Source organism: Hyaena hyaena, unplaced genomic scaffold, assembly GCF_003009895.1.
Source record: "Hyaena hyaena isolate Hyena2069 unplaced genomic scaffold, ASM300989v1 scaffold_244, whole genome shotgun sequence".
Lineage (NCBI taxonomy): Eukaryota > Metazoa > Chordata > Mammalia > Carnivora > Hyaenidae > Hyaena > Hyaena hyaena.
In genome coordinates this window covers 654,955-680,242 of record NW_024080876.1, presented here as the reverse complement: position 1 = coordinate 680,242, position 25,288 = coordinate 654,955, and the positions used below count along the sequence as shown (strand labels likewise).

Sequence of the window (25,288 nt, the reverse complement as noted above, 5' to 3'; positions counted from 1 at the left end):
AATGAGTTTATGGGAGTTTATGATTCTGTTTTTGGGTTTTTATTATAACAATGAATAGAGTTGTAAGAAATGTCCTACCTATATTTTGTAATAGTGACATAGGCTTTATGCTGTAAGGAAACTGACACTAGGGCTTGTTGCGCTTTGACTTTAGTGCTACCTATGCAAGGAGAACACTCATCTGACACACAGACTAAGGGTAGACCAGTGGTTCTCAACAGGGGCAAGTTTTTGTTTCCCAGGGGATATTGGGAATGTCTGGAGATACTGTTTATTATTATACCTGGTGTTGAGGTGGGTGGGGTGCTACTGACTTTTAGTAAATAGAGGCTGCAGATGCTGTGTAAACATCCTATACTATGTAGGCTAGCACTCCCCAACAAAGAATTATCTAGTCCAAAATGTCAGTAGTGCTGAGGTTGAGAATTCTTGTAGAAGATAATCATTTAAGCTTCTTAATTGCAGGGAGGAGTCAGTATACAGATCAGACAGCTTGGAATTCTCCAAATTTAGAAAGATTTTTGCTCTTGGCAAAATTGATCAGTAGTTTCTGTGTGTTTGGAATGTTTTAACCACAGACAAGCTGGAGAAGACATGTGCTTTATCTCCCATTTGCGGGGAAAGTCCCCATGGGTTACATCTAACTTTCCCCTCTGCTAAATCAGACTACCAGCTGTTCTTTCTAAGTGTCTAGAGGTTTTCTGTTTCTGAGGCTTTGTCCATGATATTTCTTCTCTCTTGGTTTTCCTTCTCTATTTCTGCCTGTCTGCTGTTCCACAAAACCCAGCTAAGAAGTAATTTCCTCGCATTCTTCCAGTTTCATGTTCTTTCTTCCACTTGGGGCGTGAATTAACTTTCTAGTAAGTTCTTTTATTTTTGTATACCATAATCTTGACAAGCACAGAATTTATGTCTGGTTGATCTTTATTTTACAGTGCCTTGCTCAGTAGATATTTCAAGGATGAATGAAAGCTTTTGAAGTTCCAACTTGGATTGCTTTGCCTCAGTCTCTTTAATATAACCAGAGGTGACAGCCATTCTTCACTTGCCTGCGACGCTCTGCTGTCATTGGTGGGTGACCTGAAGAAGACTCCACTCTTGTCCTGCCTCTCCTTCCTGAAGTAGTGGCTGGAACCCAAATGTACTGGAGAATCTGGGCCATTTTTTTGCCAATTCTGGGAGACAGTCTGATTCTTCCACTTTCTTTTACAAGGTTCTCTGAATCGATCTTGTCTTCTTTCTAGTCATTCTTCCTTCATATGTTTGGGAAGGCAGGGCTCCCAGTATTTCCCCCAACAGTTTATAGAGTATGGAATATCTCCTTACCCCACATCCAGAAGCCATTTGGGTACAAACCAACAGTCCACATGACCATCTTCTCTCAGAGACAGCCTGATCTTTCTCTCTGTTTTTACTAAGTGGACAAGATTTTTGTTTCCTATATACTATTGAGCAGTTATAAGATTTTACCTTGGAAAACTCACTAAAAGGATATTGTGAGAGGAGATAATAACCTGGGGCTATTCCAAGAATGTTCCCCTTTGGTAAGATTTTTTTTTTACCTCCTTTTATTAAGACTTAGCAATTTGTCTTCATGCACAACTTTGTTGGACTAGTCAGTTCTATGATGTCTTCTGTAAAGAAGAAAGAATGTACACAATAAGGGCGGTAGAAAAGAGAAGGCACAAAATCTTGCTCCCTGTGGATCCTCTGTGTAAACAAGGAATTCTTGGTTCTCACTAATAAATACATGTTTGAAGTTGGAACCTGAACTTGGAAATGCCAAGAGCACAAAGTTGTTTCCACCTGACAGTTTGGAAGATGAATTTGGAAAATTCAACTTGAGGCAATTCTACCATGTGCTCATGTCTCTGAAGCCCAAGGATCTATCTGTACTTCTGCCTTTGTGTTCGGGATCTTTCTTCAGGAGTTTCTATAGGTTTAGGAATGAACTCTGTCTCCCTACCTTTTAAACATTAGAGGGAAACTTGCTTGGAAATTCTTGGATAAGAATTGGAGGAGCAGATATTCCACAACCATTTTTCTAAGGAAATGGAAGTCTTCTCTTGTCCCTTCTAATAGGTAAACTTGACTCATTCACTGTCCATATTGTCATGCCAGTCCTACACAAATGGGCCATAAATTTTCAAGCAATCTCAACATATTATTATTAAATTCTTCCAGGCGTCCTCTCTGTAAGTGCACGTGTGTGACGTGGTACTGAGGGCTACACTCTCCTCCATGCTGCCCCCAAATGACCAACATGCTAGTAGGTCTTCTGTGAAAAGGTGAAGGTGGTCTGGAGAGTCATCTGGGGTATGATACCGAAGGCTTCATATAGCAGATGAGATGAATGTATAGTGCTACCAGAGCCACAGAAGTCAGCCCACGGTCTGTAGGAATATTTATATTTGAGCAAATAAAAGCACTTTAGACAAAGAAAAGCAAATGGATCTTTCAGCTCATTACAGACTCTTGGGAGTCAGTCTGCAAGATTTTCCTAGCAAGCCAGAGAGGAAAACTGGGGACTCCAGGTAAAAGTATTTATAGAACTTGAATAAAAATAGAAGTGAATGAAAGAATAGAATTTATACATTATTTTCTCACATAAAAAATCTTCCAGATATTCCTTACTCTGTTCTCCACTGGGGTTGGGTAAAGAGATGTGGACTGGAGCTATTTAAGGGCATTTCCGCTTCAGGAACCTGAGACTAGGGTTTACTGATAAACCGGGCCACTGCGACCTACCATGTCTTACCTCCTTTATAATCACTTTCTTCATCTTCACTCCCAGAACCCCCCCTTCCTGGCTAACAAATACCCCGATCCCAAACGATTCAAACTTTTATTCAGTTTCTTTGCAGTTCAGACCCCAATAGGATGTCCCTTATTATGCCTCTCAAAGGCTGTTTTCCTGTGTAAAAGCCACACTCATTCTTGAGGATTATGGGTTTTTTCCCCAAGAATTAGTCACTGAAGTCTTTATATCTTCTTTCCTAATTCAGAGAGCGATTTCATTTCCTTTAGGTATTGAGAGCCTATTAATCTGGTATTCTCTTTTGTCTCAGTTTCCTCATCTTTGGTAGCTTGTTAAAAAAATACTCCCACTTGGCTCACACCTCCCTGTAATCATGTCCTTGGGTATCCGTCCCCTGCCTCATTGACTCTGGCTGTGGCCACATGACTGGTTTGGGCCAACAGGACAGTATCAAATAGGACACAACAGAAACTTCAAAAGCATTCCCACTGCGTATATGGTTTGCTCTCTTGCTTAAACACTGCAATTGCCATGAGAAGACGACGGGGCCAACAGGCCCTGTGCGATGAAAAACACAGCTCAGTTTCTGTCATCCCGCCAATAGCATGCCTGTTGCCAGGCGTATGGAGGAGGCCAGTCTTGATTATACAGCAGCCAGCCAATGTGCCAGCTGTTTGCAGACACATGAGCAGACCCTGCAGAGAACAGCCAGTCAGGCCCCGGCCAGGAGGCATGCCCAACTGATCTGCAGAATTGGGAGTGAAATAAATGCTTGTGGTTTTAAGTTGGTAAGTTTTAGGATAGTTTGTTATATAGCAAAAGATAACTGATCTGTCAGTTAAAAATGGAGATGTTAGTAGTATTTACCACACAGGGTTGCTCGTGTGGATTAAATGGATCGTTCTGGACATAGAACGTGCTATGTAAATGTAAGTTATTGTTGCCATCTGAATGATTTAAATGCTGCACATCTTTGGCTGATGGGAGTTGTAGACTAAGCGCAAAGCTTTCACTGGTGCCTATAACCTAGACCTTTCTAACTTTGGATGTCCCGTCTGGACTCCAGGGCAATGAAAATCTCCAGAACTAGGAGAGGAGAAAGTCCAGTTAGCTGCCAGCCAGGCCACTGGTATTAGTCAGAACTATACCTCCTCACCCTGGGCCTCTGGGCATCCTTCCCAATCGGCAGTTCCCTTCATGGAGAAAAACTCAGAAATCTCACCGACTGTCTATTGTTTGTTAGGAAACATTTAGGCCAGATTTTCAGACCACAATGACAGTGGTTTGCAAGCTGAAATGTATCCTCTTTCAGACGCTTCCAGAGTCATCTATTTTTTTAGCTATATTGTTTCTCTGAAAATATATTTCTTTTTAATAGAATAGGGTCCCCAGTTCTCTCCACTGGTCACCTCTGACATCTTGCTTCTGTGGTCAAATTGGGTAAACCACAGGCTCCTGGGAGGGCGTTCCTAATAAAGCTGAAGATGAGGCAAATTGCTTCCTTCCTCATCTTTAAAACAGTGATCCCTAGGGGCGCCTGGGTGGCTCAGTCGGTTAAGTGTCCGACTTTGGCTCAGGTCATGATTTCACGGTCCATGTGTTCGAGCCCCACATGGGGCTCTGTGCTGACAGCCCAAAGCCTGGAGCCTGCTTTGGATTCTGTGTCTCCCTCTCTCTCTGCCCCTCCCCTGCTCGTGTTTTCTTTCCCTCAAAAACAAAGATTGAATGAATGAATGAATGAATGAATGAATGAAAGAAACAGTGATCCCTAAAATTTCTTCTGGCTTTTAAATTGGAATTCTTAGAGTATTCTGCAGATCTTATGTAGCGGATCATGTAACTGGAGACACCTGGAGTGTCTCAAAAGGCTTTTAAAATCCCCAAACAGCAGAAGAGAACCTGTCTCATTTAACAGCTGCAGGGACAATGTATATTTAGAAAAAGCATCTCACTGGGAAGTTGGGATATTTTTGGCCCGGTGCTTAGGTTATGCAGAGTTACAAAATGTGTTTGCATAAGGGTGTGTGTGAGTGATGGGGCTCGGGAGACAGTTTTCTCCTGCACTTTTGTCCTGGTTGCTTCTCTCCCGTTGCTTAAATCATTAAAAAAAAAAAGTTCACATATTTGTAACATTTTTCTTTACTTGTTTTAATGGTAATATTCACTGAGTAAAGATAAAAATACAAAAATATATAAAAATATGAGTATATATATAGGAAATATATAACTATTGGGCATCTGGGTGGCTCAGTGTGTTTAAGCGTTCGACTCTTGATTTTGGCTCAGATCATGATCTGAGTTGGTGAGGTTGAGCGCTGCATCAGGCACTGGAGTGACATGGTGGAGCCTGCTTGGGATCCTCCCTCCCCCCCCCCCCCCACTGCCTCTCCCCTGCTCACAATCTCTCCTCTCTCTCAAAATAAATAAACATTAAAAAAAGGAAATATATATAAATTATACAAATATGCGTAGTATGTTTCCATTTATCTGATGCGAGACCAAGTTCATGGTATCTTTGAAAAACTAATCAGAAAGAACCTTTGAAGGGTATTCAGTCCAACTTCGTTTTTCAAATGAGGAAATCTGAGCTTCAGAGTGACTCTTTTATTCAAGGTAACTAGTCCACAACCAAGGCAGAACTAGAAGCCTGGCCTTCTGACAAGTAGCTCAAGTCAGTACTTACCATGTTTGGGTTGTTAGGCAGTAGTAACAGCGCACACACTCACTTTAAAAAGGAATGCTTTAACAACAGTGCTCAAATGGAAAATATACAGATTGCTGGAAAGTGATTTTTAACACCTGCTCGAAGCAGATGTTAACAGCTAGCGAGTGTGGCGCAGCCTATCTGCTGGGGTCAGCCACAGCTGGCAACAGTGTTTGACCCTCTACTAATATTAAATCCTCTCTGAGTAATGAAGCACGGCCCCTGACCGGGAGATGCTTAGAGGCTCTCAAGTGGGGCAGGCCTGACAAAAAATGAAATTTGTTATGCTAGCCCCTTGGGGTGTACACATTTACATAGTTCTAGGGCGAGATTAAAATTTGCACCTGCTGCATGATTTCACTTCTATGTGGAACCTAAAACACAAAAGCAAAACAAACTAAAAACAGAAAAGAGACTCTAGACTCAGCTACAGGGAGCAAACTGTGGTTGCCCGAGGGGAGGAGGTGGGAGAAAGGTGAAATAAGGGAAGGGCGGTCTAAACGCCCAGTTAGAAGTAAATCATGGGGATGAAAAGTACAGCATAGGGAACACGGTCATAGGGTCGTAGCTTGGAATGGTGACGGATGGTGACCACACTCAGCTACAGTGAGCATTCTGTAATGTGTAGGATTGTCCAATATCTGTGTCGTCCACCTGAAACTAATATTGTATAGCAGCTATACTTCACTAAAAAAAAAACACTGCACCCCCTGTCTCTTGAGTAGTATAAATTGTTGTTTTCTTGGTCTGTATTTTGTGTTTTGTTTTCAGCACACAAGCAGTCTACTGGAACATTGTTCTAGAATATGTAAAGATAAGGCAGGAAGAGGATTGTTTCACCAAATTAAGAGTTAGTAGTGGGTGATTGAGGGTGTTAAAGTTTTGAGTACCAAGTCTTTATTATTATTATTATATATTTCTTGACATTACAGGCAACAGAGAAGAGAGAGAGCTATCTGGGGCACCAGGCTTATTTAATCTTAAAGAACAACCATTAAAAAACACATGGCGGATTTTTTTCCTTCTGGTATTGAATTTTGCTGTTTTACGTTCAACCTCAATTCGGGTTGAAGGACAATATGTTCCTCTTCCAATATTTTTGAAGGTTTTCAGAATGGATTTAAGATATTTTGACTTGTAAATTATGCAGTTTTTCAGACTTTAAAAGTAAATTCAGGCTCAGCACTCACAGTCCTAATGCCAAAGGGAGATTAAAATAATGACAACTCATACAGATGCCCACACTACCTGCAAATGTGTACTTTGGGAAGTCAGGCTTTAAATACAATTTAAACATAAGTACAGATGGTCCCTTTTGCAAAAGTCACTAGAGTTTCCATCTGAAAGTGCCCAAGTTAGGTAGGAGCTGTCCCACTGGCAAGTGGCTCTGTAGGAAGTCATGGGCAAAGTGTCCAGATGAATATCTTGCTGGCTAATTCAGAAGCTCTGAACACCAAAGCTAAAAGTTATCTCATTTCCACTTGCTTTTAAGAAACTGAAAATAATTTTAAACAGTGTACATTAGAAAGCTGACCTGACCCTTGACCACATACATACATACATACATACATATATATATGTATGTATATATACATATACACACACACACATATGTATATAGCTGGTCTTTGATTATCATTCAATATTTTCTTTTGGGAAATCTGAGGGACCTGAGTGATAATCCATTTGGAGACTCTGGCCTGAAATTCTGCATCCATCCAGAACTGAGCGGGGGTGGGGGAGCATTTTGAAGAAAAATTCTAAAGAAACATGAAAGGTAGGAAAGTGTGAGCATGAGGTATGAGGCACTCACACTTCATTGCTTCTACATCGTTGACTGGGCCACTTGCCAGGTCCCTGACACCGTGCTCGGCCCCAGGGATATGCTGGCGAGCGATCTGGCCGCCTTTGAGCTCAGAGTCTCTTGGTGCCAGGAGACTTAAAATTAAATGAGCAATTACAATAGCTTGTGGTAAGTTTCCTGGTAGAGCGGAGCTACTCAGCATGTCTGCAAATAGCATGACATATGGGATAATTAAATCTAAGCCTCTGGGGATAAAACTCAGGCTTTGTAGGGTATAGAAACTCCATAGGTAATTCAAATATGCGAAAAATGGAGTAAGTGCATTAAGTGCAGGATGCTAGGTGAGCACGTTTCTCAACACTTGAGGGCATCAGAATCACCTGTTGGCTTCTTAAGTACAAATTGCTGGTCTCTGTCAGAATTTCTGATCCATAGGTCTGGGGTGAAGAGACGCCAGGAATTTCATCTCTAACAAGTGCCTAGGTGATGCTAATGCTGTCAGTCCAAGGAACCATTTTGAGAACCACCATGGTAGTAATTATTCTAGTTGAGGTTGCTGAACCAGGTGTCCCAGAGCAAGTGATACTTAAGGTAAACTGCAAAGGGTGAGTGGAGGGGTGTGAAAACACAGGAACAGTCTTTGAGTGTGCGTTGGACAGAAGCTGGAGGAAAGTTTCATGTAGAAGGAAATGTTGAGCAAAGGACTAGAAGTAGATTTGTGGGGCTGAACAAGTGCTCAGAACAATTGACTACAACCAGGTCATGGTGGGGGCGGGGATGGAGCAGTACACTCACATGAAAGAGTTTGGGATCTATTTTAAGAGTGGCTAAGTAGGGACAGGATGTGATCAGATGTGGGTTTTGTACATTTCTGATGATGACATTATTGGGCACGGGTTAAAGGTGGGCAGAACTGGAGAAGGTCTAGTTAAGAAGCTGTTGCAATGTTCAAGTAAAAGATGGGATAATTCGCACAAGGATGAGGGCAGTGAGGAAACAAGAGACATGGACAGATTCCGGAGACCGATGAGGCAGAATAATAGGATTTGGTGATTGATTGAAGGCAGAAGTTGGCAAGAGGGAGAGGAGAAATGACGGCCCGAATGGATTCGGTAATGGGTGGTAGTAATGCCCCTTCCAAGGGTGTTAGGGTGGAGAGTGGTTGTAGATTAAGAGTTTGGACACATTGAGTTTGGGGTGCTTGGAAGACCTTTACATGGAGAAGTTCAGGTGGTAGAGGACTGGTTTGTTGGAGGACAGTATGAGCTGGAGATAAATTTGGCACTTGGTTCTCAGCATAGAAATGACAACTGAAGACAAAAGGGGATCCGGGGGCCCTGGAGAGTGAGCAGGCAGAGTGAGATGGATGGAAGGAAGCCTGGGGCCACGGGTTTCTTGGGTTCTGGAGACTCAGGCTGGCTGAAGTTGGGGTAGTCCTGTTCGCTGTAGGATGAATGATCACTGTTCACTCCCTTGTCTCAGAAGTGGGATTGAGTAAATGAACGTAAGGGAGAGGGTCTAGACTATCTGCATGTGGATGGCACAAGATTGCCTCTTCTCATAATGTCCAGGACAGGTGCTCATAATCTTCCTTTCCTTTCACGTAGCCAGAGAACAGGAGGAGCCCTGCAGGCGGGCATCATGGTGCCCACTGGGAGAGGGCAGGGCCACGCCGGGGCCCGTCTGTGATTCCCAGACACTGATCTCTGAATCAGACATCTACAACTATTCATCCCTGGCTGTCCGGGCTGGCCTTGCTTGTTAGAAAAACACTTGAGTCCAAAGACCCTACCCTGGGGTGTGCTCAGGTGAGAGTGATGGGGTACCTCTTTGTTTTTCTTTACATACATTACTGCGGTGTTTATGGCGCACTTTCTGTTTCTTAGCTTGGGCCAGTGCCTGCAAGTATAGGGGATATAGGTTAAAAAAAAGAAAAAAAAGTCCTATCCTCAGGGAACTTATTAAACAGGGATGTAACCTTTTTTTTTTTTTTTTTTTTAATCCAGTATCTCAGGAATAATGCATAATGTAGTTGTAAACAGTCTAGTTTGGTATACATTGTAAATGTCAGTGTAATATCGAACTAAAAAACAAATACAACCTCCCCCGACCTGACCTGTTTTTCTACCCACCACATCCCTGCCTGCGCATCTGGCTCTGGCGGGTCCTCACAATCCCTTCCTCCCAGTGCTTCTCCGGCGCCCAGGAGAGCGCATGCTGGTGCTCACTGCTGCCATCGAGCGGGCAAGCGGGAGAATGGCACATTCCTGCTTTTATGAATCCGGACAAAGAAATGCAGAAATAACCAAAGTTTCCCTTTTAATATTTTTCTCTTTCTTCTTTCTTTCTCTCGCTTACTTCCTGTAACCTTTTTCTTCCTTTCAGTTTCTTTCTTTTTTTTTTTTTTTGAGGGAAACACATTTTTTAGAATACTACAAACTTACAGTGTTACCATCTGAACAATTTCACTTTTTAAGTTCACCAGTGGCTTAATAGTGTGTGTGTGTGTATGTGTGTGTTTCCCAGGGTTGATGGTGGGGGTGGTTTGGGGAGTATTTCTCACTGTTATACCAGCTATGATTTTTACCCTATGCGGAAGCTGGAAGAGCCTGATGAGAAATGGAGCTGAGTACATTCAGAAGTGAAGATAAACAGTCTATTTTTCCTTCTGATTTAAATGACCTATCCATTTCAGATGTTTGAATCTGCCTTAATGATTTTTAAACAGCTTTATTTGCAGGCTTGACACCGTCCTTCACCATTAAACTCAACATGGCTAAAATTTCAAACCATAGTGTTAATCTATTCTTATCAAATTATATGGTACTAATTAATAAGCTATAACACATTCTCTCTTATTCATGTTTGAAAAGAAGCAATAGCTATGGTGAATTAAATTAAATGAAAAAAAACATTCCACTTTCACAACTGCTTGTTTGCTTTTTCACATCAGGCAGAACATGATTTAAAATTTTTTTTTTTAACATTTATTCATTTTTTAGAGACAGAGTGCAAGTAGGGAGAGGCAGAGAGAGAGAGAGAGGGAGACACGGAGTCCGAAGCAGTCTCCAGGCTCTGAGCTGTCAGCACAGAGTCCGACGCGGGGCTCCAACTCTAGCTGTGAGTTCATGACCTGAAGTCGGGCGCTTACCTGACTGAGCCACTCATGCACCCTGGAGCATGATTCTTAATCAGCTCCTGGAAAGCTTGAAGTGATGTATAACATCTATATATTCTCTCTACCAAGGTTTACGTGGACTTGATAAATTTTGCACCTCAGCTTGGGACCCTAGGCATTCAATCAGAGTATTTATAACATAACTAGAGATGACTTAATCGCCAGTACTAGTTTTTGCTAGTGTATCACACATGAAGACCTAATGGGAAATAGCTTCCCTAGCCACCTCTGATGTCATTAGAGAAACCAAGAGAAGGAAAAAAAAGAGACATGCTCTTACCATTATCGTTGCCTTGCTTGATTTCTTCCGCTGTCCGATCTATCAACACATACAAAGACCAAACGACACAGGTGATCGCGATTACGTGGAAGGTGACAGAGCAGAAGATTTTCCTCCTTTCGCTCGTGGTCATCTGTAGTTTTTCCCACTGCAATCGTAAATGAATCACTTAACAACACTGATTTCGGACTAGGTAACTTTACCTCCCATTTATATCCCAGACATTGACTGCAAATGGAGGAGAAACAAAGTATCTGCAATTTCAGATGACACGACAACATTCAAATAAGTTGTGTTGGGAAAGATATGAGATCATACCCCCTGGAGTTATATAGAACTTAAATATACATTAAAATGAAAACAAATATTTTCCTATCCTTCAAACAAATTAAATCAAGTAATTTCAGTTTTGCTAGCCTGTAGTTTTCTTGTCTATGACACGGATGGGATAGTTTTACTGTTGTACAATTTTTAGAAAACATTTTCTTTCAGGTTCCTGCATATCCCCCTTCTTTGTGGTACTAGATTATAAGTAGTAATAAGTAATCTCTTCTTGGATTAATACATAACCAGATATAGTGTTCATTCTTGAACGTATGTACATTAACAGGTACTTGAATGGCTGAATGTTATCTGTGAGCAAAAGTCAACATCTGCTCACAGCCCTTTTCTGAGAGAACACATTTTATCATCTGGGCAATGGGAGAGAATCTGAGGAAATCTTGATTTTCTGCTACCACTACTGTCAAAATCACTGGCCCTTAGTCACATGCCTCAGGAAGTTGAGGACTGATCCCTCTTGGGAACGGAGGAGGACCACAATTTTTACTGTAATAAGTTACGGTTTATATGAAGGAATGTGTCCATTATTTACTTTGGGGAAACAGACTCAAAATTTTAATGCCTTGACGGCTACAGTATGACTTCATTTTGTGTTACGAACTGTGTCTTTATTTTTTGCTGCACTGTTTCTAAAGCGAAGTCAAATGACTGTGATCTTATTAGAGGTGAATCAACGTGTCAAACTTTGAAGAACCCATGATTTTTTCCCCATTCTTTACTTATGCTCTTGCAAAAGCAAAATCTTCAGGCCTTCAGAAGACCCCCTTCTTTTCCCACCCTCTCCGCATCCTCAGTTGAAAACAGGGCGTATGTTCATGCCCTGTAAGTCTTGGCTCTGCCTCCAGCTTTGAGACATAGGTGAAGTTGCTTAGCGTCTCTGGGCCAATCGCCTCATCTCCATAAGATGCAGATTGCGGCAGAGATGGTGACAGAGAGGTATGGAAAGAGGATACCTTCTCATTTTCCTTTATTAACAGACTAATTCCGTGAAGGTTGGCATTGTGCCCAGCTAAAAGCTGCTCTCCAACCTTCCCTGACAGAGGTGGACAATGACTGGTTTCCACCAACGAGATGAGATGTCTGTGTAAAGATACGGAGTTCTTGTCTTCCTGGCACAGGAACTACCCCTTCTTCCTCTCCTTCAGTTCTCCTTCTTTGTTACCTGGAATTCATAATTATCAGTAAGAGTCCCTACAGCCACCTTGCAACCCCCAGGGAAAGTCTAGGGACTTGGAGAGATCTCAGCCGGATGAGCAACAGTTCATCTCTGGACGCCCACGTTATATGCAAGGAAAATAAAGCCCTTGTTTGATCAAGCCGCTGTTTCTCAGGACTCTGCTACTTGCTGTCAAATGCAGTTCCTGATCGAAGAATTAAATTGATACTTCCTAACTTCCCTTCCAGTCTGACGATTAAGATCCCATAATTTCATTTGTAACAAAGCACGATACCTAACGTCTGATCATGATCCGCCAGAAAGCTTTACAAACCCTTCAGAGAAATAAATGTTGTATTTCCAAACACGATTCATTCCTCCCCTACGGGCTAGTCATCACGCAGGTCTCCTTTTAAGGGTCTGTCTGAACCAATTAAAAATTCACACTTCGTCTTTTACTTTCTATTTGATTAAACTGTATTTTACGTATTATACCAAATAAATAATGGAGAAATATTGGTGATGCTGCTGTGGGAAAAACAGATGCTTCACTTTAGGCTTTATTTGGAATTAATAAGCACTGAACTGAGAAGGGTTTAGTGTGTTTATCTTGGTTTTACCAAAACTTCATACCGTATCTGTGAAAGGTTGATTTTTAAAATTCTGTTTTGTCATTGATTTGTCATGTTAATCTGAATAACTTGTGTAATTATAAAACAGAGTATTATCATTTGGCAATAGTGTTTTGTGATTTAATCACTGTTGTGAATTATCTTTATATTCAGTACGACCAAATAAAAAGCACAGGATGGTGCAGAAAAGCAGCTTTACATGTTTACATTTCCTAAATGTTCCAAGCAGAGTAACACATGTTCGGTAACAAAATATCCATACGAAATCAACCCTCACTTGTAAAACTGGCTTAAAAAAGAACCTTAAGAATTGTGTCTTCTTAAATCTAAGGCGCATTTTGATGAGGTGACAGAGAACACATTCTTCAAATGTAATGAGCCTCAAATAAAATATCAGTGGGGTTGACTGGGATGGGCCAAATCATTTTGTAAAGATTCCTTCAGGTTCCAGACAATAGAAGCTCTGAAGTTGTCACTTCCTAATCTCAGTAGCATTTTCAGGAGAAGTGAAGTGTAAAGGGACCATCAAAGTTCCCCGCTTTCCTTTATAAATTCTTACAGGGACTATTGTCGAATACAAGAGACAGCACAGGAGTAAATGCAATACCACAGTGCCCTCTTCCTAATGACTGCATTGTTGCACACAATATTCAGCACCAAGCGTCAACAGAAGTTGGTGTATTTTGTAAAATGCTCACCCATACTCGTGTGTTCGGGTTTATATATAAAGTTTGAATACGTTTTGTAAGACTTTACAATGAGGAACGGATTGAAAGGCAAAGAGAGAAATCTTTTAACAAGGCTGTCATGAGGCGCCTCTGGGTGACTCTGTGTAGTTGAACTGCCGACTTCCGCTCATGATCTCACATTTATGAGTTCAAACCCCACACGGGGCCCTTGCTGTCAGCACAGAGCCCACTTCGGATCCTCTGTCCGCTGCGCCGCTCCCTCCCCCGCCCCTCCCTATGCATGCTCTCTGTCTCTGTCTCTCTCTCTCTCTCAAAAATAAACATTAAAAGGGGCGCCTGGGTGGCTTAGTCGGTTAAGCGTCCGACTTTCGCTTAGGTCATGATCTCGCGGTTCGTGGGTTCGAGCCCCGCGTCGGGCTCTGTGCTGACTGCCAGCTCAGAGCCTGGAGCCTGTTTCAGAGTCTGTGACTCCCTCTCTCTCTGACCCTCCCCTGCTCACGCCGTCTCTCTCTCTCTCCTAGAAATAAATAAAACATTAAAAAAAAAAATTAAAAAAAAACATTAAAAAAAACCCAAAAACCCGAAGCTGTCATGAAAGGACTGTAACTTAGTATTTGGCATCATGAAATTGAATACCAGTACACAAAAGATTTTATTACAGGAAAGCAATAATCTGTATAAATGCACACAGCGTTTGTGTCCCGCACCCCGTCCAGTTTTACAAAGTAATGTGTGCTGAGGCCCATCTGCCCCCAGGTCCGATGTTTACCATGGGGTCCCCTCTGAGGGGGATTTCAGAGGGGGCAGCTGCCCCCGGGGTCAGTGTGTCGCCTGCCCCGCAGCGGTGTGGTGTCAGCGTCACCTGGGTGTTTGTTCGGGGTGCACATTCCCACGCTCCACTTCTGAGACGACTCTGCGTTGGCCTGGCCCACAGCACACAGAGAAGACTAACCCTTGCTCCGTCACTGATGACACGCAGCTCTCGGCCAGGGGAACAACCCCACCTTTGCCCTGTGGCCAGCAGGGCCACCGCCGTTCCTCTTTAGATTATTCAGTCCCGAATCACATATCCATCTGCGGGTCCCTCAGTCTTAAGAGGACACATGTTTCTCCAAAGAGACTCGAGGAAGCTGATGGAACTGGTAAGTCAGCAGCTCCCGAAACACCACAGCACACCAGCCAGCTGTCTACAACTCTTTACACCGCCACACACCCCCATCTTCCCCCCATCAGTCGCTCAGTCCTCTCTTAACTTTCAAAATGAAGGATTAGCTAATGTTGCGAAAACCAGTGTCACAGAATCTGAGCGCCTCCTACGTGGGTGGTCTCGGACCTCGTTGTAGGCGTTCTGATCTCTAGGTCTTTGGTACCTGCTTTGTTGCTCTTGGCCCTTGGTCCCTTATGGAAACCCCTCAACAGTAGAAAGAATTGAGCAGGGGGCGCCTGGGTGGCTTAGTCGGTTAAGCGTCCGACTTTCGCTTAGGTCATGATCTCGCGGTTCGTGGGTTCGAGCCCCGCGTCGGGCTCTGTGCTGACTGCCAGCTCAGAGCCTGGAGCCTGTTTCAGTCTGTGACTCCCTGTCTCTCTGACTCTCCCCTGCTCACGCTGTCTCTCTCTCTCTCCTAGAAAGAAATAAAAACGTTTTAAAAAAAAAAAAAAAAGAAAGAATTGAGCAGGACTCTGTTATTCACTTAGAATTATACAACTAGGTGCCCCCCCCCCCCCCATGAGGACTTCTGAACTGGAGTATAAATTGATACAGACATTGTTTCTGTGAAATGTTCCATTTGCGCTGCCTGAATTAAACTGCTGGTTTTCTAGTTTAAATTACTTGTGTTTTTATTCTGTCCTAACAGATAAATTAAAAAATACTGTCCAATGAGAATGCTTTTTAAAATCTTTGTATCAGAGAAGAATAAAAGCAGCTTATTTGCACAGTACCAAAATACACGGGCTAGGGACTGCTTTGCTAAATCCATTTCTTCTTCTTCCTTGACACAGTTTCCTCTACATTTCCTAAGTTTCTTAACAGCCATAGAAACTAGAATTATCAGCAAAGCTACAGAATGATGGAGCAAATAACTACCGCCAGGGGGCGCCAGGCCCAAACTGTACTGGTACCAAGAACAGTGCCCACCCTCCCTGCCCTAGAGCCAGATCCAGGAGCTCCCAGCCAGCCTGCTAAGCAAGCTCTTCCTGGACATTTCAACATCCCAGCATAAATGCAAAACCACATTTAACTGTCACTCCCTGTCAGAACGCTTAACGTTTTCTGAACCTACTTATATGGTAGAGTTTTACTTCACATGAGTAAAAATAATATCTGGGACGTCTAAAGTTTATTACATTATCTACATGCTTCAGTAAGATGTATATATTGTGCCAGAGGATAGTAAGTAAACCCTGCAAGTGTTCTGAGGCTTATAATGATAGTGAAGATTCTAGAGGGTCCACTGGTATAGGGCAGTCATTCTCTCTCTTTTTTTTAATTGAAGAATAGTTGACCCACAATGTTACATTAGGTCCAATGGTACAACATCGTGATTAACAGGTCTATCTGGTACCCTATGCTCACAAGTGTAGCTAACATCTCTCACCATACACCACTATTATGATGCCATTGACTATATTCCCTATGCTGTACCTTTCATTCCCATGACTTAGTCATTCCATAACTGAAAGCCTGTACACTCCACTCCCCTTCACCTATTTGCTCATCCCCTACCTTCTCCCTGGCGACCATCAGTCTCTTCTCTGTATTTATGAATCTGTTTTCTGGGGCAGTGATTTTTTTTGTTTGTTTCAATGTTTATTATTTATCTTGAGAGACAAACAGAGCGGGCAAGTGGAGAAGGGGCAGAGAGAGGGAGAGAATCCCAAGCAGATTCTGTACTGTCAACTCAGATGGAGCCCCATGCAGGGCTCTAACTCACCAACCATAAGATCATGACCTGAGCCTAAATCAAGAGTCGCATGCTTAATCAACGGAGCCAGCCAGGCGCCCCTGGGGCAGTGGTTCTTAAAAAGTCTTCCCCTGAAGCATTAGCATCAACTTGGTTCTTGTTAGTGTTCAACTAATTAAACATGGAGGCCAGGGGCCTGAGATGGCTTTAATGCCAAGGCAGCCTACCTAAACAAAGCAAAATCTAAGCCTATATATGCCTAAAAGTTCAGAAATGGAAACCTGACTATAAGCCAATGACAGTCAACTAGGCTTTGAGCTACAGCCAATCAAATGATTTCCTTTCTTTGCTCTTGCACTTTGTGTAGTCTTTCTGCTGGATGGGGTAAAGAGCCCTAACCCTTCTGGTTTTGTACTGCCCAATTCAAACTGAGTTCTGCTCAAATAAACTTAAAAATTTTATTAAGCCTGAGTGGAGTTTTAACATTAGAAATACAATATTTTGGGCCTAACACCAGACTTACCGAATCAGAAACTCTGGAGGTGGGGCCCTACCACCATGTTCTAACTAGCGCTCAGGTGATTCTGATGCAGGGTAGACTTAGAGCACCATCTGTCTAACCACACTTGGCAGAGTTGTATGGTGACCTCAGTGGCACCTATCCTAGAAGTAGCACCTGTCACTCCCTGTCATAAACTAATTAGTAGTTCAGGGAAGGAAAATCAACAAACCAGGTTTGGTTACTTGGCTGTGGTATAAATATTGCAGGCTGAATGAAGAAATCATAACATCAGTGAATTTGCTGGAAATAAAAATCATTTGGCATTAGCTCATTAATCACTAAACAAACTATTTCGCTTTTAATTTTCAGATTAGTGTTTAGGTATATGAGAGCATATTAAAATCTAATTTTATTTGGTTATAATTCAAATACTGTGGGAGAGAACCAAACAACGGACTCTTTACATCTATAAGGCCTAACTTTTGAGACTTTAATGAATTCCCAAGCTCACAGACATGCCTTGGTAAATAATTTCTCTCTTAAAAATGGATTGAAGAACCCTGGAGGAAAACTGTGACTGTTTCATGCTTTATTTATTTATTTTTAAAATGTATATTTGTTTATTTTTGAAAGAGAGAGAGAGAAAGAGGCATAGAGAGAGAGAGAAAGGGAGAAAGAGAGAGAGAGAGAGAGAGAGAGAGAGAGAGAATTCCAAGCAGGCTCCACGCTATCAGTGCAGAGCCCCACACCGAGGCTCAATCCCATGACCATGAGATCATAACCTGAGCCAAAATCAAGAGCCGAATGCTTAACTGACTGAACCTTTTCTTCAGGCTTTCAGTGATATTGACTACAAACTTGACGAGAGGTAGGAAACAAGAAAGCCAGGTTGAGATACAGAGGGTGGGGTAGTTGGTTAAGCTCACTGATTAATTAAGGTGCTCATTATCTGCATTAGTCAGAGTGTACACGATTCAAGCTTGTCCGTCAACAGAATTACAAATAAATAACTGTATACATGGATCTCCTGGCTTTCTTAGTGAAAGCCCAGACCTCAAATGTTATATCCAGAAATACTACGTGTGACTACTACGATCTGAAATCAGCCTTTCCCCCACTAGTTCTCTCTTCCAATTCTGGTCCACTGATACTAATTATTTAACATCTCTCCTGCATAGTCCAATGTGCAGGGGCATTCAATAGTTTTGGCTGAATGCAGCTCCTTTGTTTCTCTTGACAACAGGACAGGAGAAGATGGCCTTGTACCGCAAGAGGGGTTAGGATCTGTATCCAAAAAACTTGCAAGCGCGAATGGTGAGGTATGGGCCACATGTCCAGATGAACCTTCAAAATCTCCATTTGAAATATAAGCACCGGATTAACAGCTACCATCTTGGGGTCATTTGAGCCTGGGTTGATTTAAAGTTGGGGAAAACAGTCATGGAAACCCAGGTTGGGTAAAGATAATACTGCAAGGAATTGGCAGTCTTGTTGAAACACGGCTTATACATTTTCTCACAAAGAAGAGGAACACTTGGGAACCAGGAATCAGTGATTACATCCAGCTACCGCTCAGTCAGTCCCCCTTCGGCATTTAGAGTCACTACCTAATGGGCACTACCTGAATATGGAGGGAAGTAACAACAAACATGGTGTAGTTCTGGGAATCTTTTATAATTGGAAGTAGTTTTCAGACTTGCCTCTGGGGCGCTAGTTCCCACTACTGAATCCAACACTGAGGAAGGAGATGTGCAGTTTCACAGTGTACTCGGTGTCTGCGGTTCAAGGTGTACCTGTTAGTAATGAGGCCTCTGGGTTCAGATCCTGACTCTAGCACTAAAAGCTGTGTGATCGTAAGTTATTGCAATTTTTTGTCTTTCCATTTCCTTACCTATACATCGTGACAAGAACAGTACCTACTTTACAGGGTCAAGTTCACGTGAGCTAATGCACATAAGTGGAGGGCAGTACCATGTACTTAAAAAGAATTCAGTAAATGTTAGTGGTTACCCTAACTTGGAACTTGTAGCACCATATCCAATTAAACTTCAATTGTCTTTACCTTCTAGATTGATGAATCATGTTGATAACTGATCACCAAAGGATGAAGGAAAGATGAGCTGGGGTCTGTTTGTACCCAGTTAAGGTAGCCAGAGCCACCCATCTCCATCTGTTTTCCAAGTTCAGACAGATTTTTTTTTTTTTTTCCTGAATATTGAATCTCCTAAGGAAATACAGTCTGTTTTGGTTAACTATTTGTACAAAGAAGGATAAGTGGATAATTTATTCTGTATAAACTAGATAGAATCATATAAAAGGCTGCAGAATGAGAGCTTCTTTTCCCTTAGGACTGAAAGAAATATATCACAGGTTGCAATATATGCGCCCGTAAGTTTTCATTCTTTTTGTTTGGAAACTCAATTCAGAATGTTATGTTAAGACTTCCCAAAGAAATACTATTCTGGGTGACAGTTTTTATAAAAGATGGAAGGGACTCAAACATCTCAAATAAAAAAAGCATTGGGGCGGCTGGGTGGCTCAGTCAGTTAAGCGTCTGACTTTGGCTCAGGTCAGATCTCATGGTTCGTGGGTTTGAGCCCCACATCAGGCTCTGTGCTGACAGCTCGGGGCCTGGAGCCTGCTTCAGATTCTGTGTCTCCCTCTCTCTTTGCCCCTCTCCTGCTAGTACTCTGTCTCTTTTTCTCTCAAATATAAATAAACCTTTAAAAATTTTTAAAAAAGCATTAATGTGCGTGTGTGGACTATAATTAATGTCCTTCTTGAGGAATGGAGCACATGAAAGCCAGCCTGATAGGAAACATCCAGAAACCCACCCCAGGGTGCCATTCTATCTTAATGATTGCACAACCCAAGAAGTCACCTGAGAATGGATAAGTGAAAGAAATAGCTTATTCTCCTCCAAAGGTAATTAACTTGGATTTTTATACACAATGACTCTTAATATTTGCTTTTCAGAAACAAAATTGTTTTAAGCCAACCGATACACAGTACTTTAGAGAAGAGTCATAGTACTTTACAGTATTTTCAGTAGTATTGGGAAGCAACCCAATTGAGTAGAAACATAGAGGTGTTATGTCAGGACAAACCCAACTTATAACAAAAATCTAAGCATCACCGAAATGCCATTTTAAAGCTCTAGGAAAAAGTGCACTTAATTAAAGCAATAGGAGTAAAAATAAATTGTATCAATATGCTTGTCACGTTAGTTTATGATGTGAGTAAGAGGTTACTAAGAACCATGCTGATGCAGAGAAAGATGTCAGTTCCCAGATAAGAAATGGTCGGGATGCAAAGACACCAGTAGAATCAGAGGCCAAGAGAATACAGATGTTGGAAAAGAGCCAGGGGGAGCAAGGAGAATTGGGGGCCGTGTTGGGGGGGGTTGGTGAGGAGCACAAAGTGACAGTCAGGCCAAACCAAGAAGCCACATGCTCAGAGATGCTTTGGAATGAAGTGACTGAGAACACAGACTCCGGCATCGGGCTGGTCTGGACTGGAATCCCGGGCAGGAAGTCTCAGCTCTCTGATGTGGGGCAACGAACCCACCTCCTCAAGCTCCAGTTTCCTCACTGCTAAAATTGTGGTGATCTACTGTCTCTTGTATAGGGTATTTGTTAAAATTATACAAGGAGACATCCATACATCGTTAACATTTAGTTAACCCTCAAGTAAATCCTTAACTGGCTTATAAAACAAAGTTCCATATGGTTCTTAGGCCCATCGTGGGCTCACAAATATTATAGGTTTTTGAAATCCTTGAAATGTAATAAACTCAGCTCGCCTTAGTAGCCACCACTCTCTTTTGTTTACATCCTCCTTCCTTTTCTCATGTGCATTACCTGCTTGGTGCCTGTGGGCAATGGAAATTGTGATCCTTGAAGTTTTAATATCAATAAGCAAGGTTTTTCAGAGATAAAAGCCATGGAGGAAAAACATCCAATGTTTACTGAACAGACCTATGGATCTTAGGGGTGACTCAAGGGGTCTCCAGGGCCACTAGGTACTAAAAAATGCTCAGAAGGAGCAATCTGGAGGCCCAAGTTATTGTACTGATGTGCTGGAAGGCGTTCATAAGAAAACTGGTTTGTGAGCATGTCAATAATACAGGTACAAATAGTCTAAAAATTTGTGGTTAGTAAATCCCAAGTTACAAAAATATTTGGGGACACCCGAGTGGCTCAGTTGGTCCGACTCTTGGTTTCTATCTCACGGTTCCTGGGACTGAGCCCTGCGTGCGGCTCTGCACTGATAGCACAGAAGCCTGGTTAGGATTCTGGCTCTCCCTCTCTCTCTGCCCCTTCCCTGCTCTCTCTCTCTCTCTCTCTCTCTCTCTCTTTCTTTCTCAAAATAAATAAATTAGAACTTAAAAGGAAATTGTAAAAGCCTATTAGCTATCTCACATTCAAACTTCTCAGAATTAAAATTTTCTCTTTTTGTAAGATGTATGTATATCACATATTAAATACATCTACATAAATATGAATTTGATGCTTAGTAAGGTTTTTTTCTTACAAACCTTTTCCTGATCTCCCATTGTTTCCTTTCAAGGAATTCATAAGCAAGGAGATTGCCTCAGTTTTAATAAAGCAAGGTATTTTAAGTAGAAGGAAAAAAAAAAAATTACTGAGTAAAATTATCCACTAGAGGGTGCAATGATATCACATATGAAGGCAGCTTGAGCAGGTGGAAAAAGAAAGAATGGACAATGAGGTCTGTCTAAAGGGGAGATGTGTTAGGAGGCACTCTGGCAGACCCACATCAGAACTGATATGGTAGTAGTTAAAATGGCAAATTCTGAGAGTCTGTCCCAGATCTCTACGAGGGACCTAGCAATCTGCATTCTTAATAAACCCTCCAACTGATTTTTATGTATGCTGAAATTTGAGGATTACTTCTCTGAGGAAAGAAAAATTTAGGGAAATATTTTAGGGAGAAAGTGTAATTTCTAATATTTTTTTCACAAGAGTGAAGATATTTTTACCTTCCTACCAACCCCTTTACCCCGCCCCGAAAAACTTACCCAAATCTGGGTTGATTAGTATTGTCATGTAAGAACACAAATTGCTTAGAGACTTAATAGATGCGCTTAGACAAATTTTTAAAAAATATTCAACCAGCACTCGGTTGTCAGCTTCTTCTTGAAGTTCATGGTGAAAAATATCATATCATACATTCTGGAAGAGAGATCAGTATTATTACCACTTCAGGCACACTGAGCTGGCAGAATATCTATGGTACTGTGTCCATGGGGATATTTCATTATGGGATGTGACTTCGTAAAGAAGACAAAGAGAATAACTGGATCACATTCCATGAAATGGCATGTTCCTTCTTCTCTTCAGATTTAAGACCTCGCCTAGGACTCTTAGAATTGCCACTACCCTCTATGATGTTCTTCCCTAGTAGAAATAAACACGCCTCAGAAATATACGTTCCTCATGTTTATTTCATCTGTAAGTATCCCCCTTCCTTCCTTCTCTGAATATCCATTATGCATGTGGGTCCACACAGGCCATTGCTTGCTTGCTCTTTGTACCCAAAATGATCCTAGCCTTGCAGTTTAGAAGAAAGCACTTATGCACTAAGCAGAATCATAGAGGCTGGGAATATTAGAAGACTTTTATAAAGACCCAAATTTAAACCCTCCTTTTCTACATGGAAAGAGGCCCAGAGAACTGAACTGATTTGCCCAGAGCAATACAACAAGTTATATGTAGATATTTTTTTTGACTCTATTGAGTAGTGGAGTTTTACATTCAGGAGCTAATTACTAAAGCATCACAGTGTATCAGATATTTTCTAGGTGCAAGAGAACAGAACCAATTTCTGCTTTTGTAAAGTTTACATTAGCATCATAATTCTGGAGCTTTGGGTATTAGAACAGGGATCTGTATTTGCCCATCAGACTTTGATTTCATAAATGCTTCTATCTTTCTCTCAACTGTCTTGTTATGTACGTATGTGTGAATGTACATAGTTACCTTTCTAAGATATTCCGTTGGGTGGCAGCAAAGAAAAAAGCAAGCTTTCTCTGTGGTGTGTCTATTGCAGAGAGTGTCACTTCTACTGGCAACTCATTGTCAATACTTATTTTTAGGAGTAAAAAAAAAAATTTCTTCATCCTATTTCCAGCTTATTTTAATAACAGTGTCACATCTGAATACTGTATATAATGTGACTGGGTTGAGTTTTTATCATTGTAGTTGGTGTTTTATTCTCATATAAAAATCTGAAATAAATCTGAAAAATAAGTATCTTTTCTACTCCAGCTTAAATGGCAGCCACTGAAGCTTTACTCTATTGACTCATATTTTAGATATAATATCACAAAGATAATACAAATAAAAGTCGGTTTTAGCAGTGCTTTGACATCCTGTACAATTAGTTGGCTCAATATATTACCTTTAAACCTGTTTTGGCATTTTAGAGACTGAGCCTTTGCTAAGAGGGTTGTCCTAAAACTGAAGCCTTTTTATTAAAGAGCCAAGTTCCCTGGAATTTCTAGGGGTATATGAATTCTCTAAATTGTATATAAAATGTTGCATTTACTTTTTCTGGGGAGAGGTCCATATTTTTCATTGAATTCTCAGAGAGGTCTGAGACACTGAGCAGACTGAGGGCACTCGCTTTCAACTGCTTTCCCTTTAATTGCTTTAATAGTAACATATCGGCTTCTTACAAAATAAGGAAGCACTGGACCAAGGAAGGGCGGGAAGTAACTATAATCTCTACAGGCTGGAAATGAAACTTATGGTTCAGGGACGTGACATGTTTGGAAAACAACCACAACTAGCCAGTTTCCTCATTTGCAGTACTCAGAATGAATTCCAAACCTCAAATGCTGATTCTCAGTCTCCTGGTAGGAGGAGAGAACGGTAACGCTCATTCTTGCTTACGTGTTCGACTGCATTCCTGTATTATCCCTACAGGCCACCATCCTCAGATCTCCTGTTCTTCCACGTAAGAAGCAGTTGCTTTGAACCAAGAAAAGTTTCTGGGTGGGCGAAAATTTTACGTCCTTTTAGAGGACACTGAAAACAACTTCTTCTGGACCTCCTCCACGCCACCCCTGCCGAGAAGTCTGTTTTGCGCAACGTATCCCTCGTGTCTGGTTGCTCTCTGTGTAAAATGTCTTGAGACACAAGTGATACGTGTTCACATTCTAGAATAGATTCCACTTTTCTTCCTAGATCAGAAGACTCAGAAGTGAATATGAGAGGAATTCATAATCAAAAGTTCTTATTTAATAGTCTGTCTGTACCCCATACCCCCCCTACCAGCCCCCTCCGACATTAGATGTCCGTTTCTTTGAACATCTAAATAACAATGGGTTGACTCAGCTTTCCCCCCATATCGTTCATTCCCAGTCATTACACTATTTTACAGCAGATTCAGTTGTCCATTTCTCTAATGCCACCTGTCTCTGCAAAGGGATAGGAATCGAATGGTAAGCCAATCTAATGTTATTCTAATAATTTGTTCCTATAAAAACCAAGAGGTGAAGTTCAGTTTTCCACCTTGAAAATGGAGCAGGAATGTTAAATATCCTTATTTATTTATTTATTTATTTTAATGTTTTAATAAATTTATTAATTTATTTATTTCTAGGAGAGAGAGAGAGAGAGACAGCGTGAGCAGGGGAGGGCCAGAGAGAGTCAGAGAGAGAGGGAGTCACAGGCTCCAGGCTCTGAGCTGGCAGTCAGCACAGAGCCCGACGCGGGGCTCGAACCCACGAACCGCGAGATCATGACCTCAGCGAAAGTCGGACGCTTAACCGACTAAGCCACCCAGGCGCCCCAAATATCCCCATTTAAACATCCCCTTTGTATTAAAGATCATAAAATGCCTCCAGTGCTTGAGCTGAGCATGGTACGAGGCAGAAAGAGGAAAAGGTGAACTGTGAAAATGTACGTACGCAGTTCTGAGGGATGGAGATTTGCCTGAGGAAAGTGCAAAGACTCGGAGCACGAGCAAGCGATGAAAGGGCAGGAGATGAGGTGGGAAGAGTGGGCAGGACTGGATCCGGGATGGTGAGGAGCCTTGAATATTAACGCAAAGCGAGGGACTATGAGGCCCAAGGTTGACATTCACATGTGGGGAAAAGTAGATGTTCTTCCCAGATTTCCTTCACAGAAGTTGTTCAAAAGAAATTTCTGTATGATTAGCTGGAGTGAAAATCAAGACCACAAGGGACACGAACATGGGCTGGTCTCTTTGAGTGAGACAACCGAGAAAGTTTGTTTATCCTTCTGAGGAAATGAGAAGATGGAGGGGTTGAGAGTGTTGTGGGGTAGCTGAGAAAAGGCAGAAGCCCCTGGC

General features: G+C 41.8%; 2 protein-coding genes across 2 annotated transcripts in view; one reads left to right on the top strand and one right to left on the bottom strand.

The window, feature by feature from the left end:
- TMA16 (translation machinery associated 16 homolog) overlaps positions 1-10,308 on the top strand; it is a 49,183-nt gene extending 38,875 nt beyond the window's left edge. Inside the window, exon 8 of the mRNA XM_039244551.1 lies at positions 10,269-10,308. The gene's annotated coding sequence lies outside the window, so the exon portion shown is untranslated. The remainder of the gene's footprint in view (positions 1-10,268) is intronic.
- The window catches only part of MARCHF1 (membrane associated ring-CH-type finger 1), a 303,989-nt gene that overhangs the window by 1,917 nt on the left and 276,784 nt on the right, over positions 1-25,288 (bottom strand). The window contains exon 6 of the mRNA XM_039244549.1: positions 10,725-10,872. Within this exon, the coding sequence (XP_039100480.1) occupies positions 10,725-10,872 (148 nt within the window). The remainder of the gene's footprint in view (positions 1-10,724; positions 10,873-25,288) is intronic.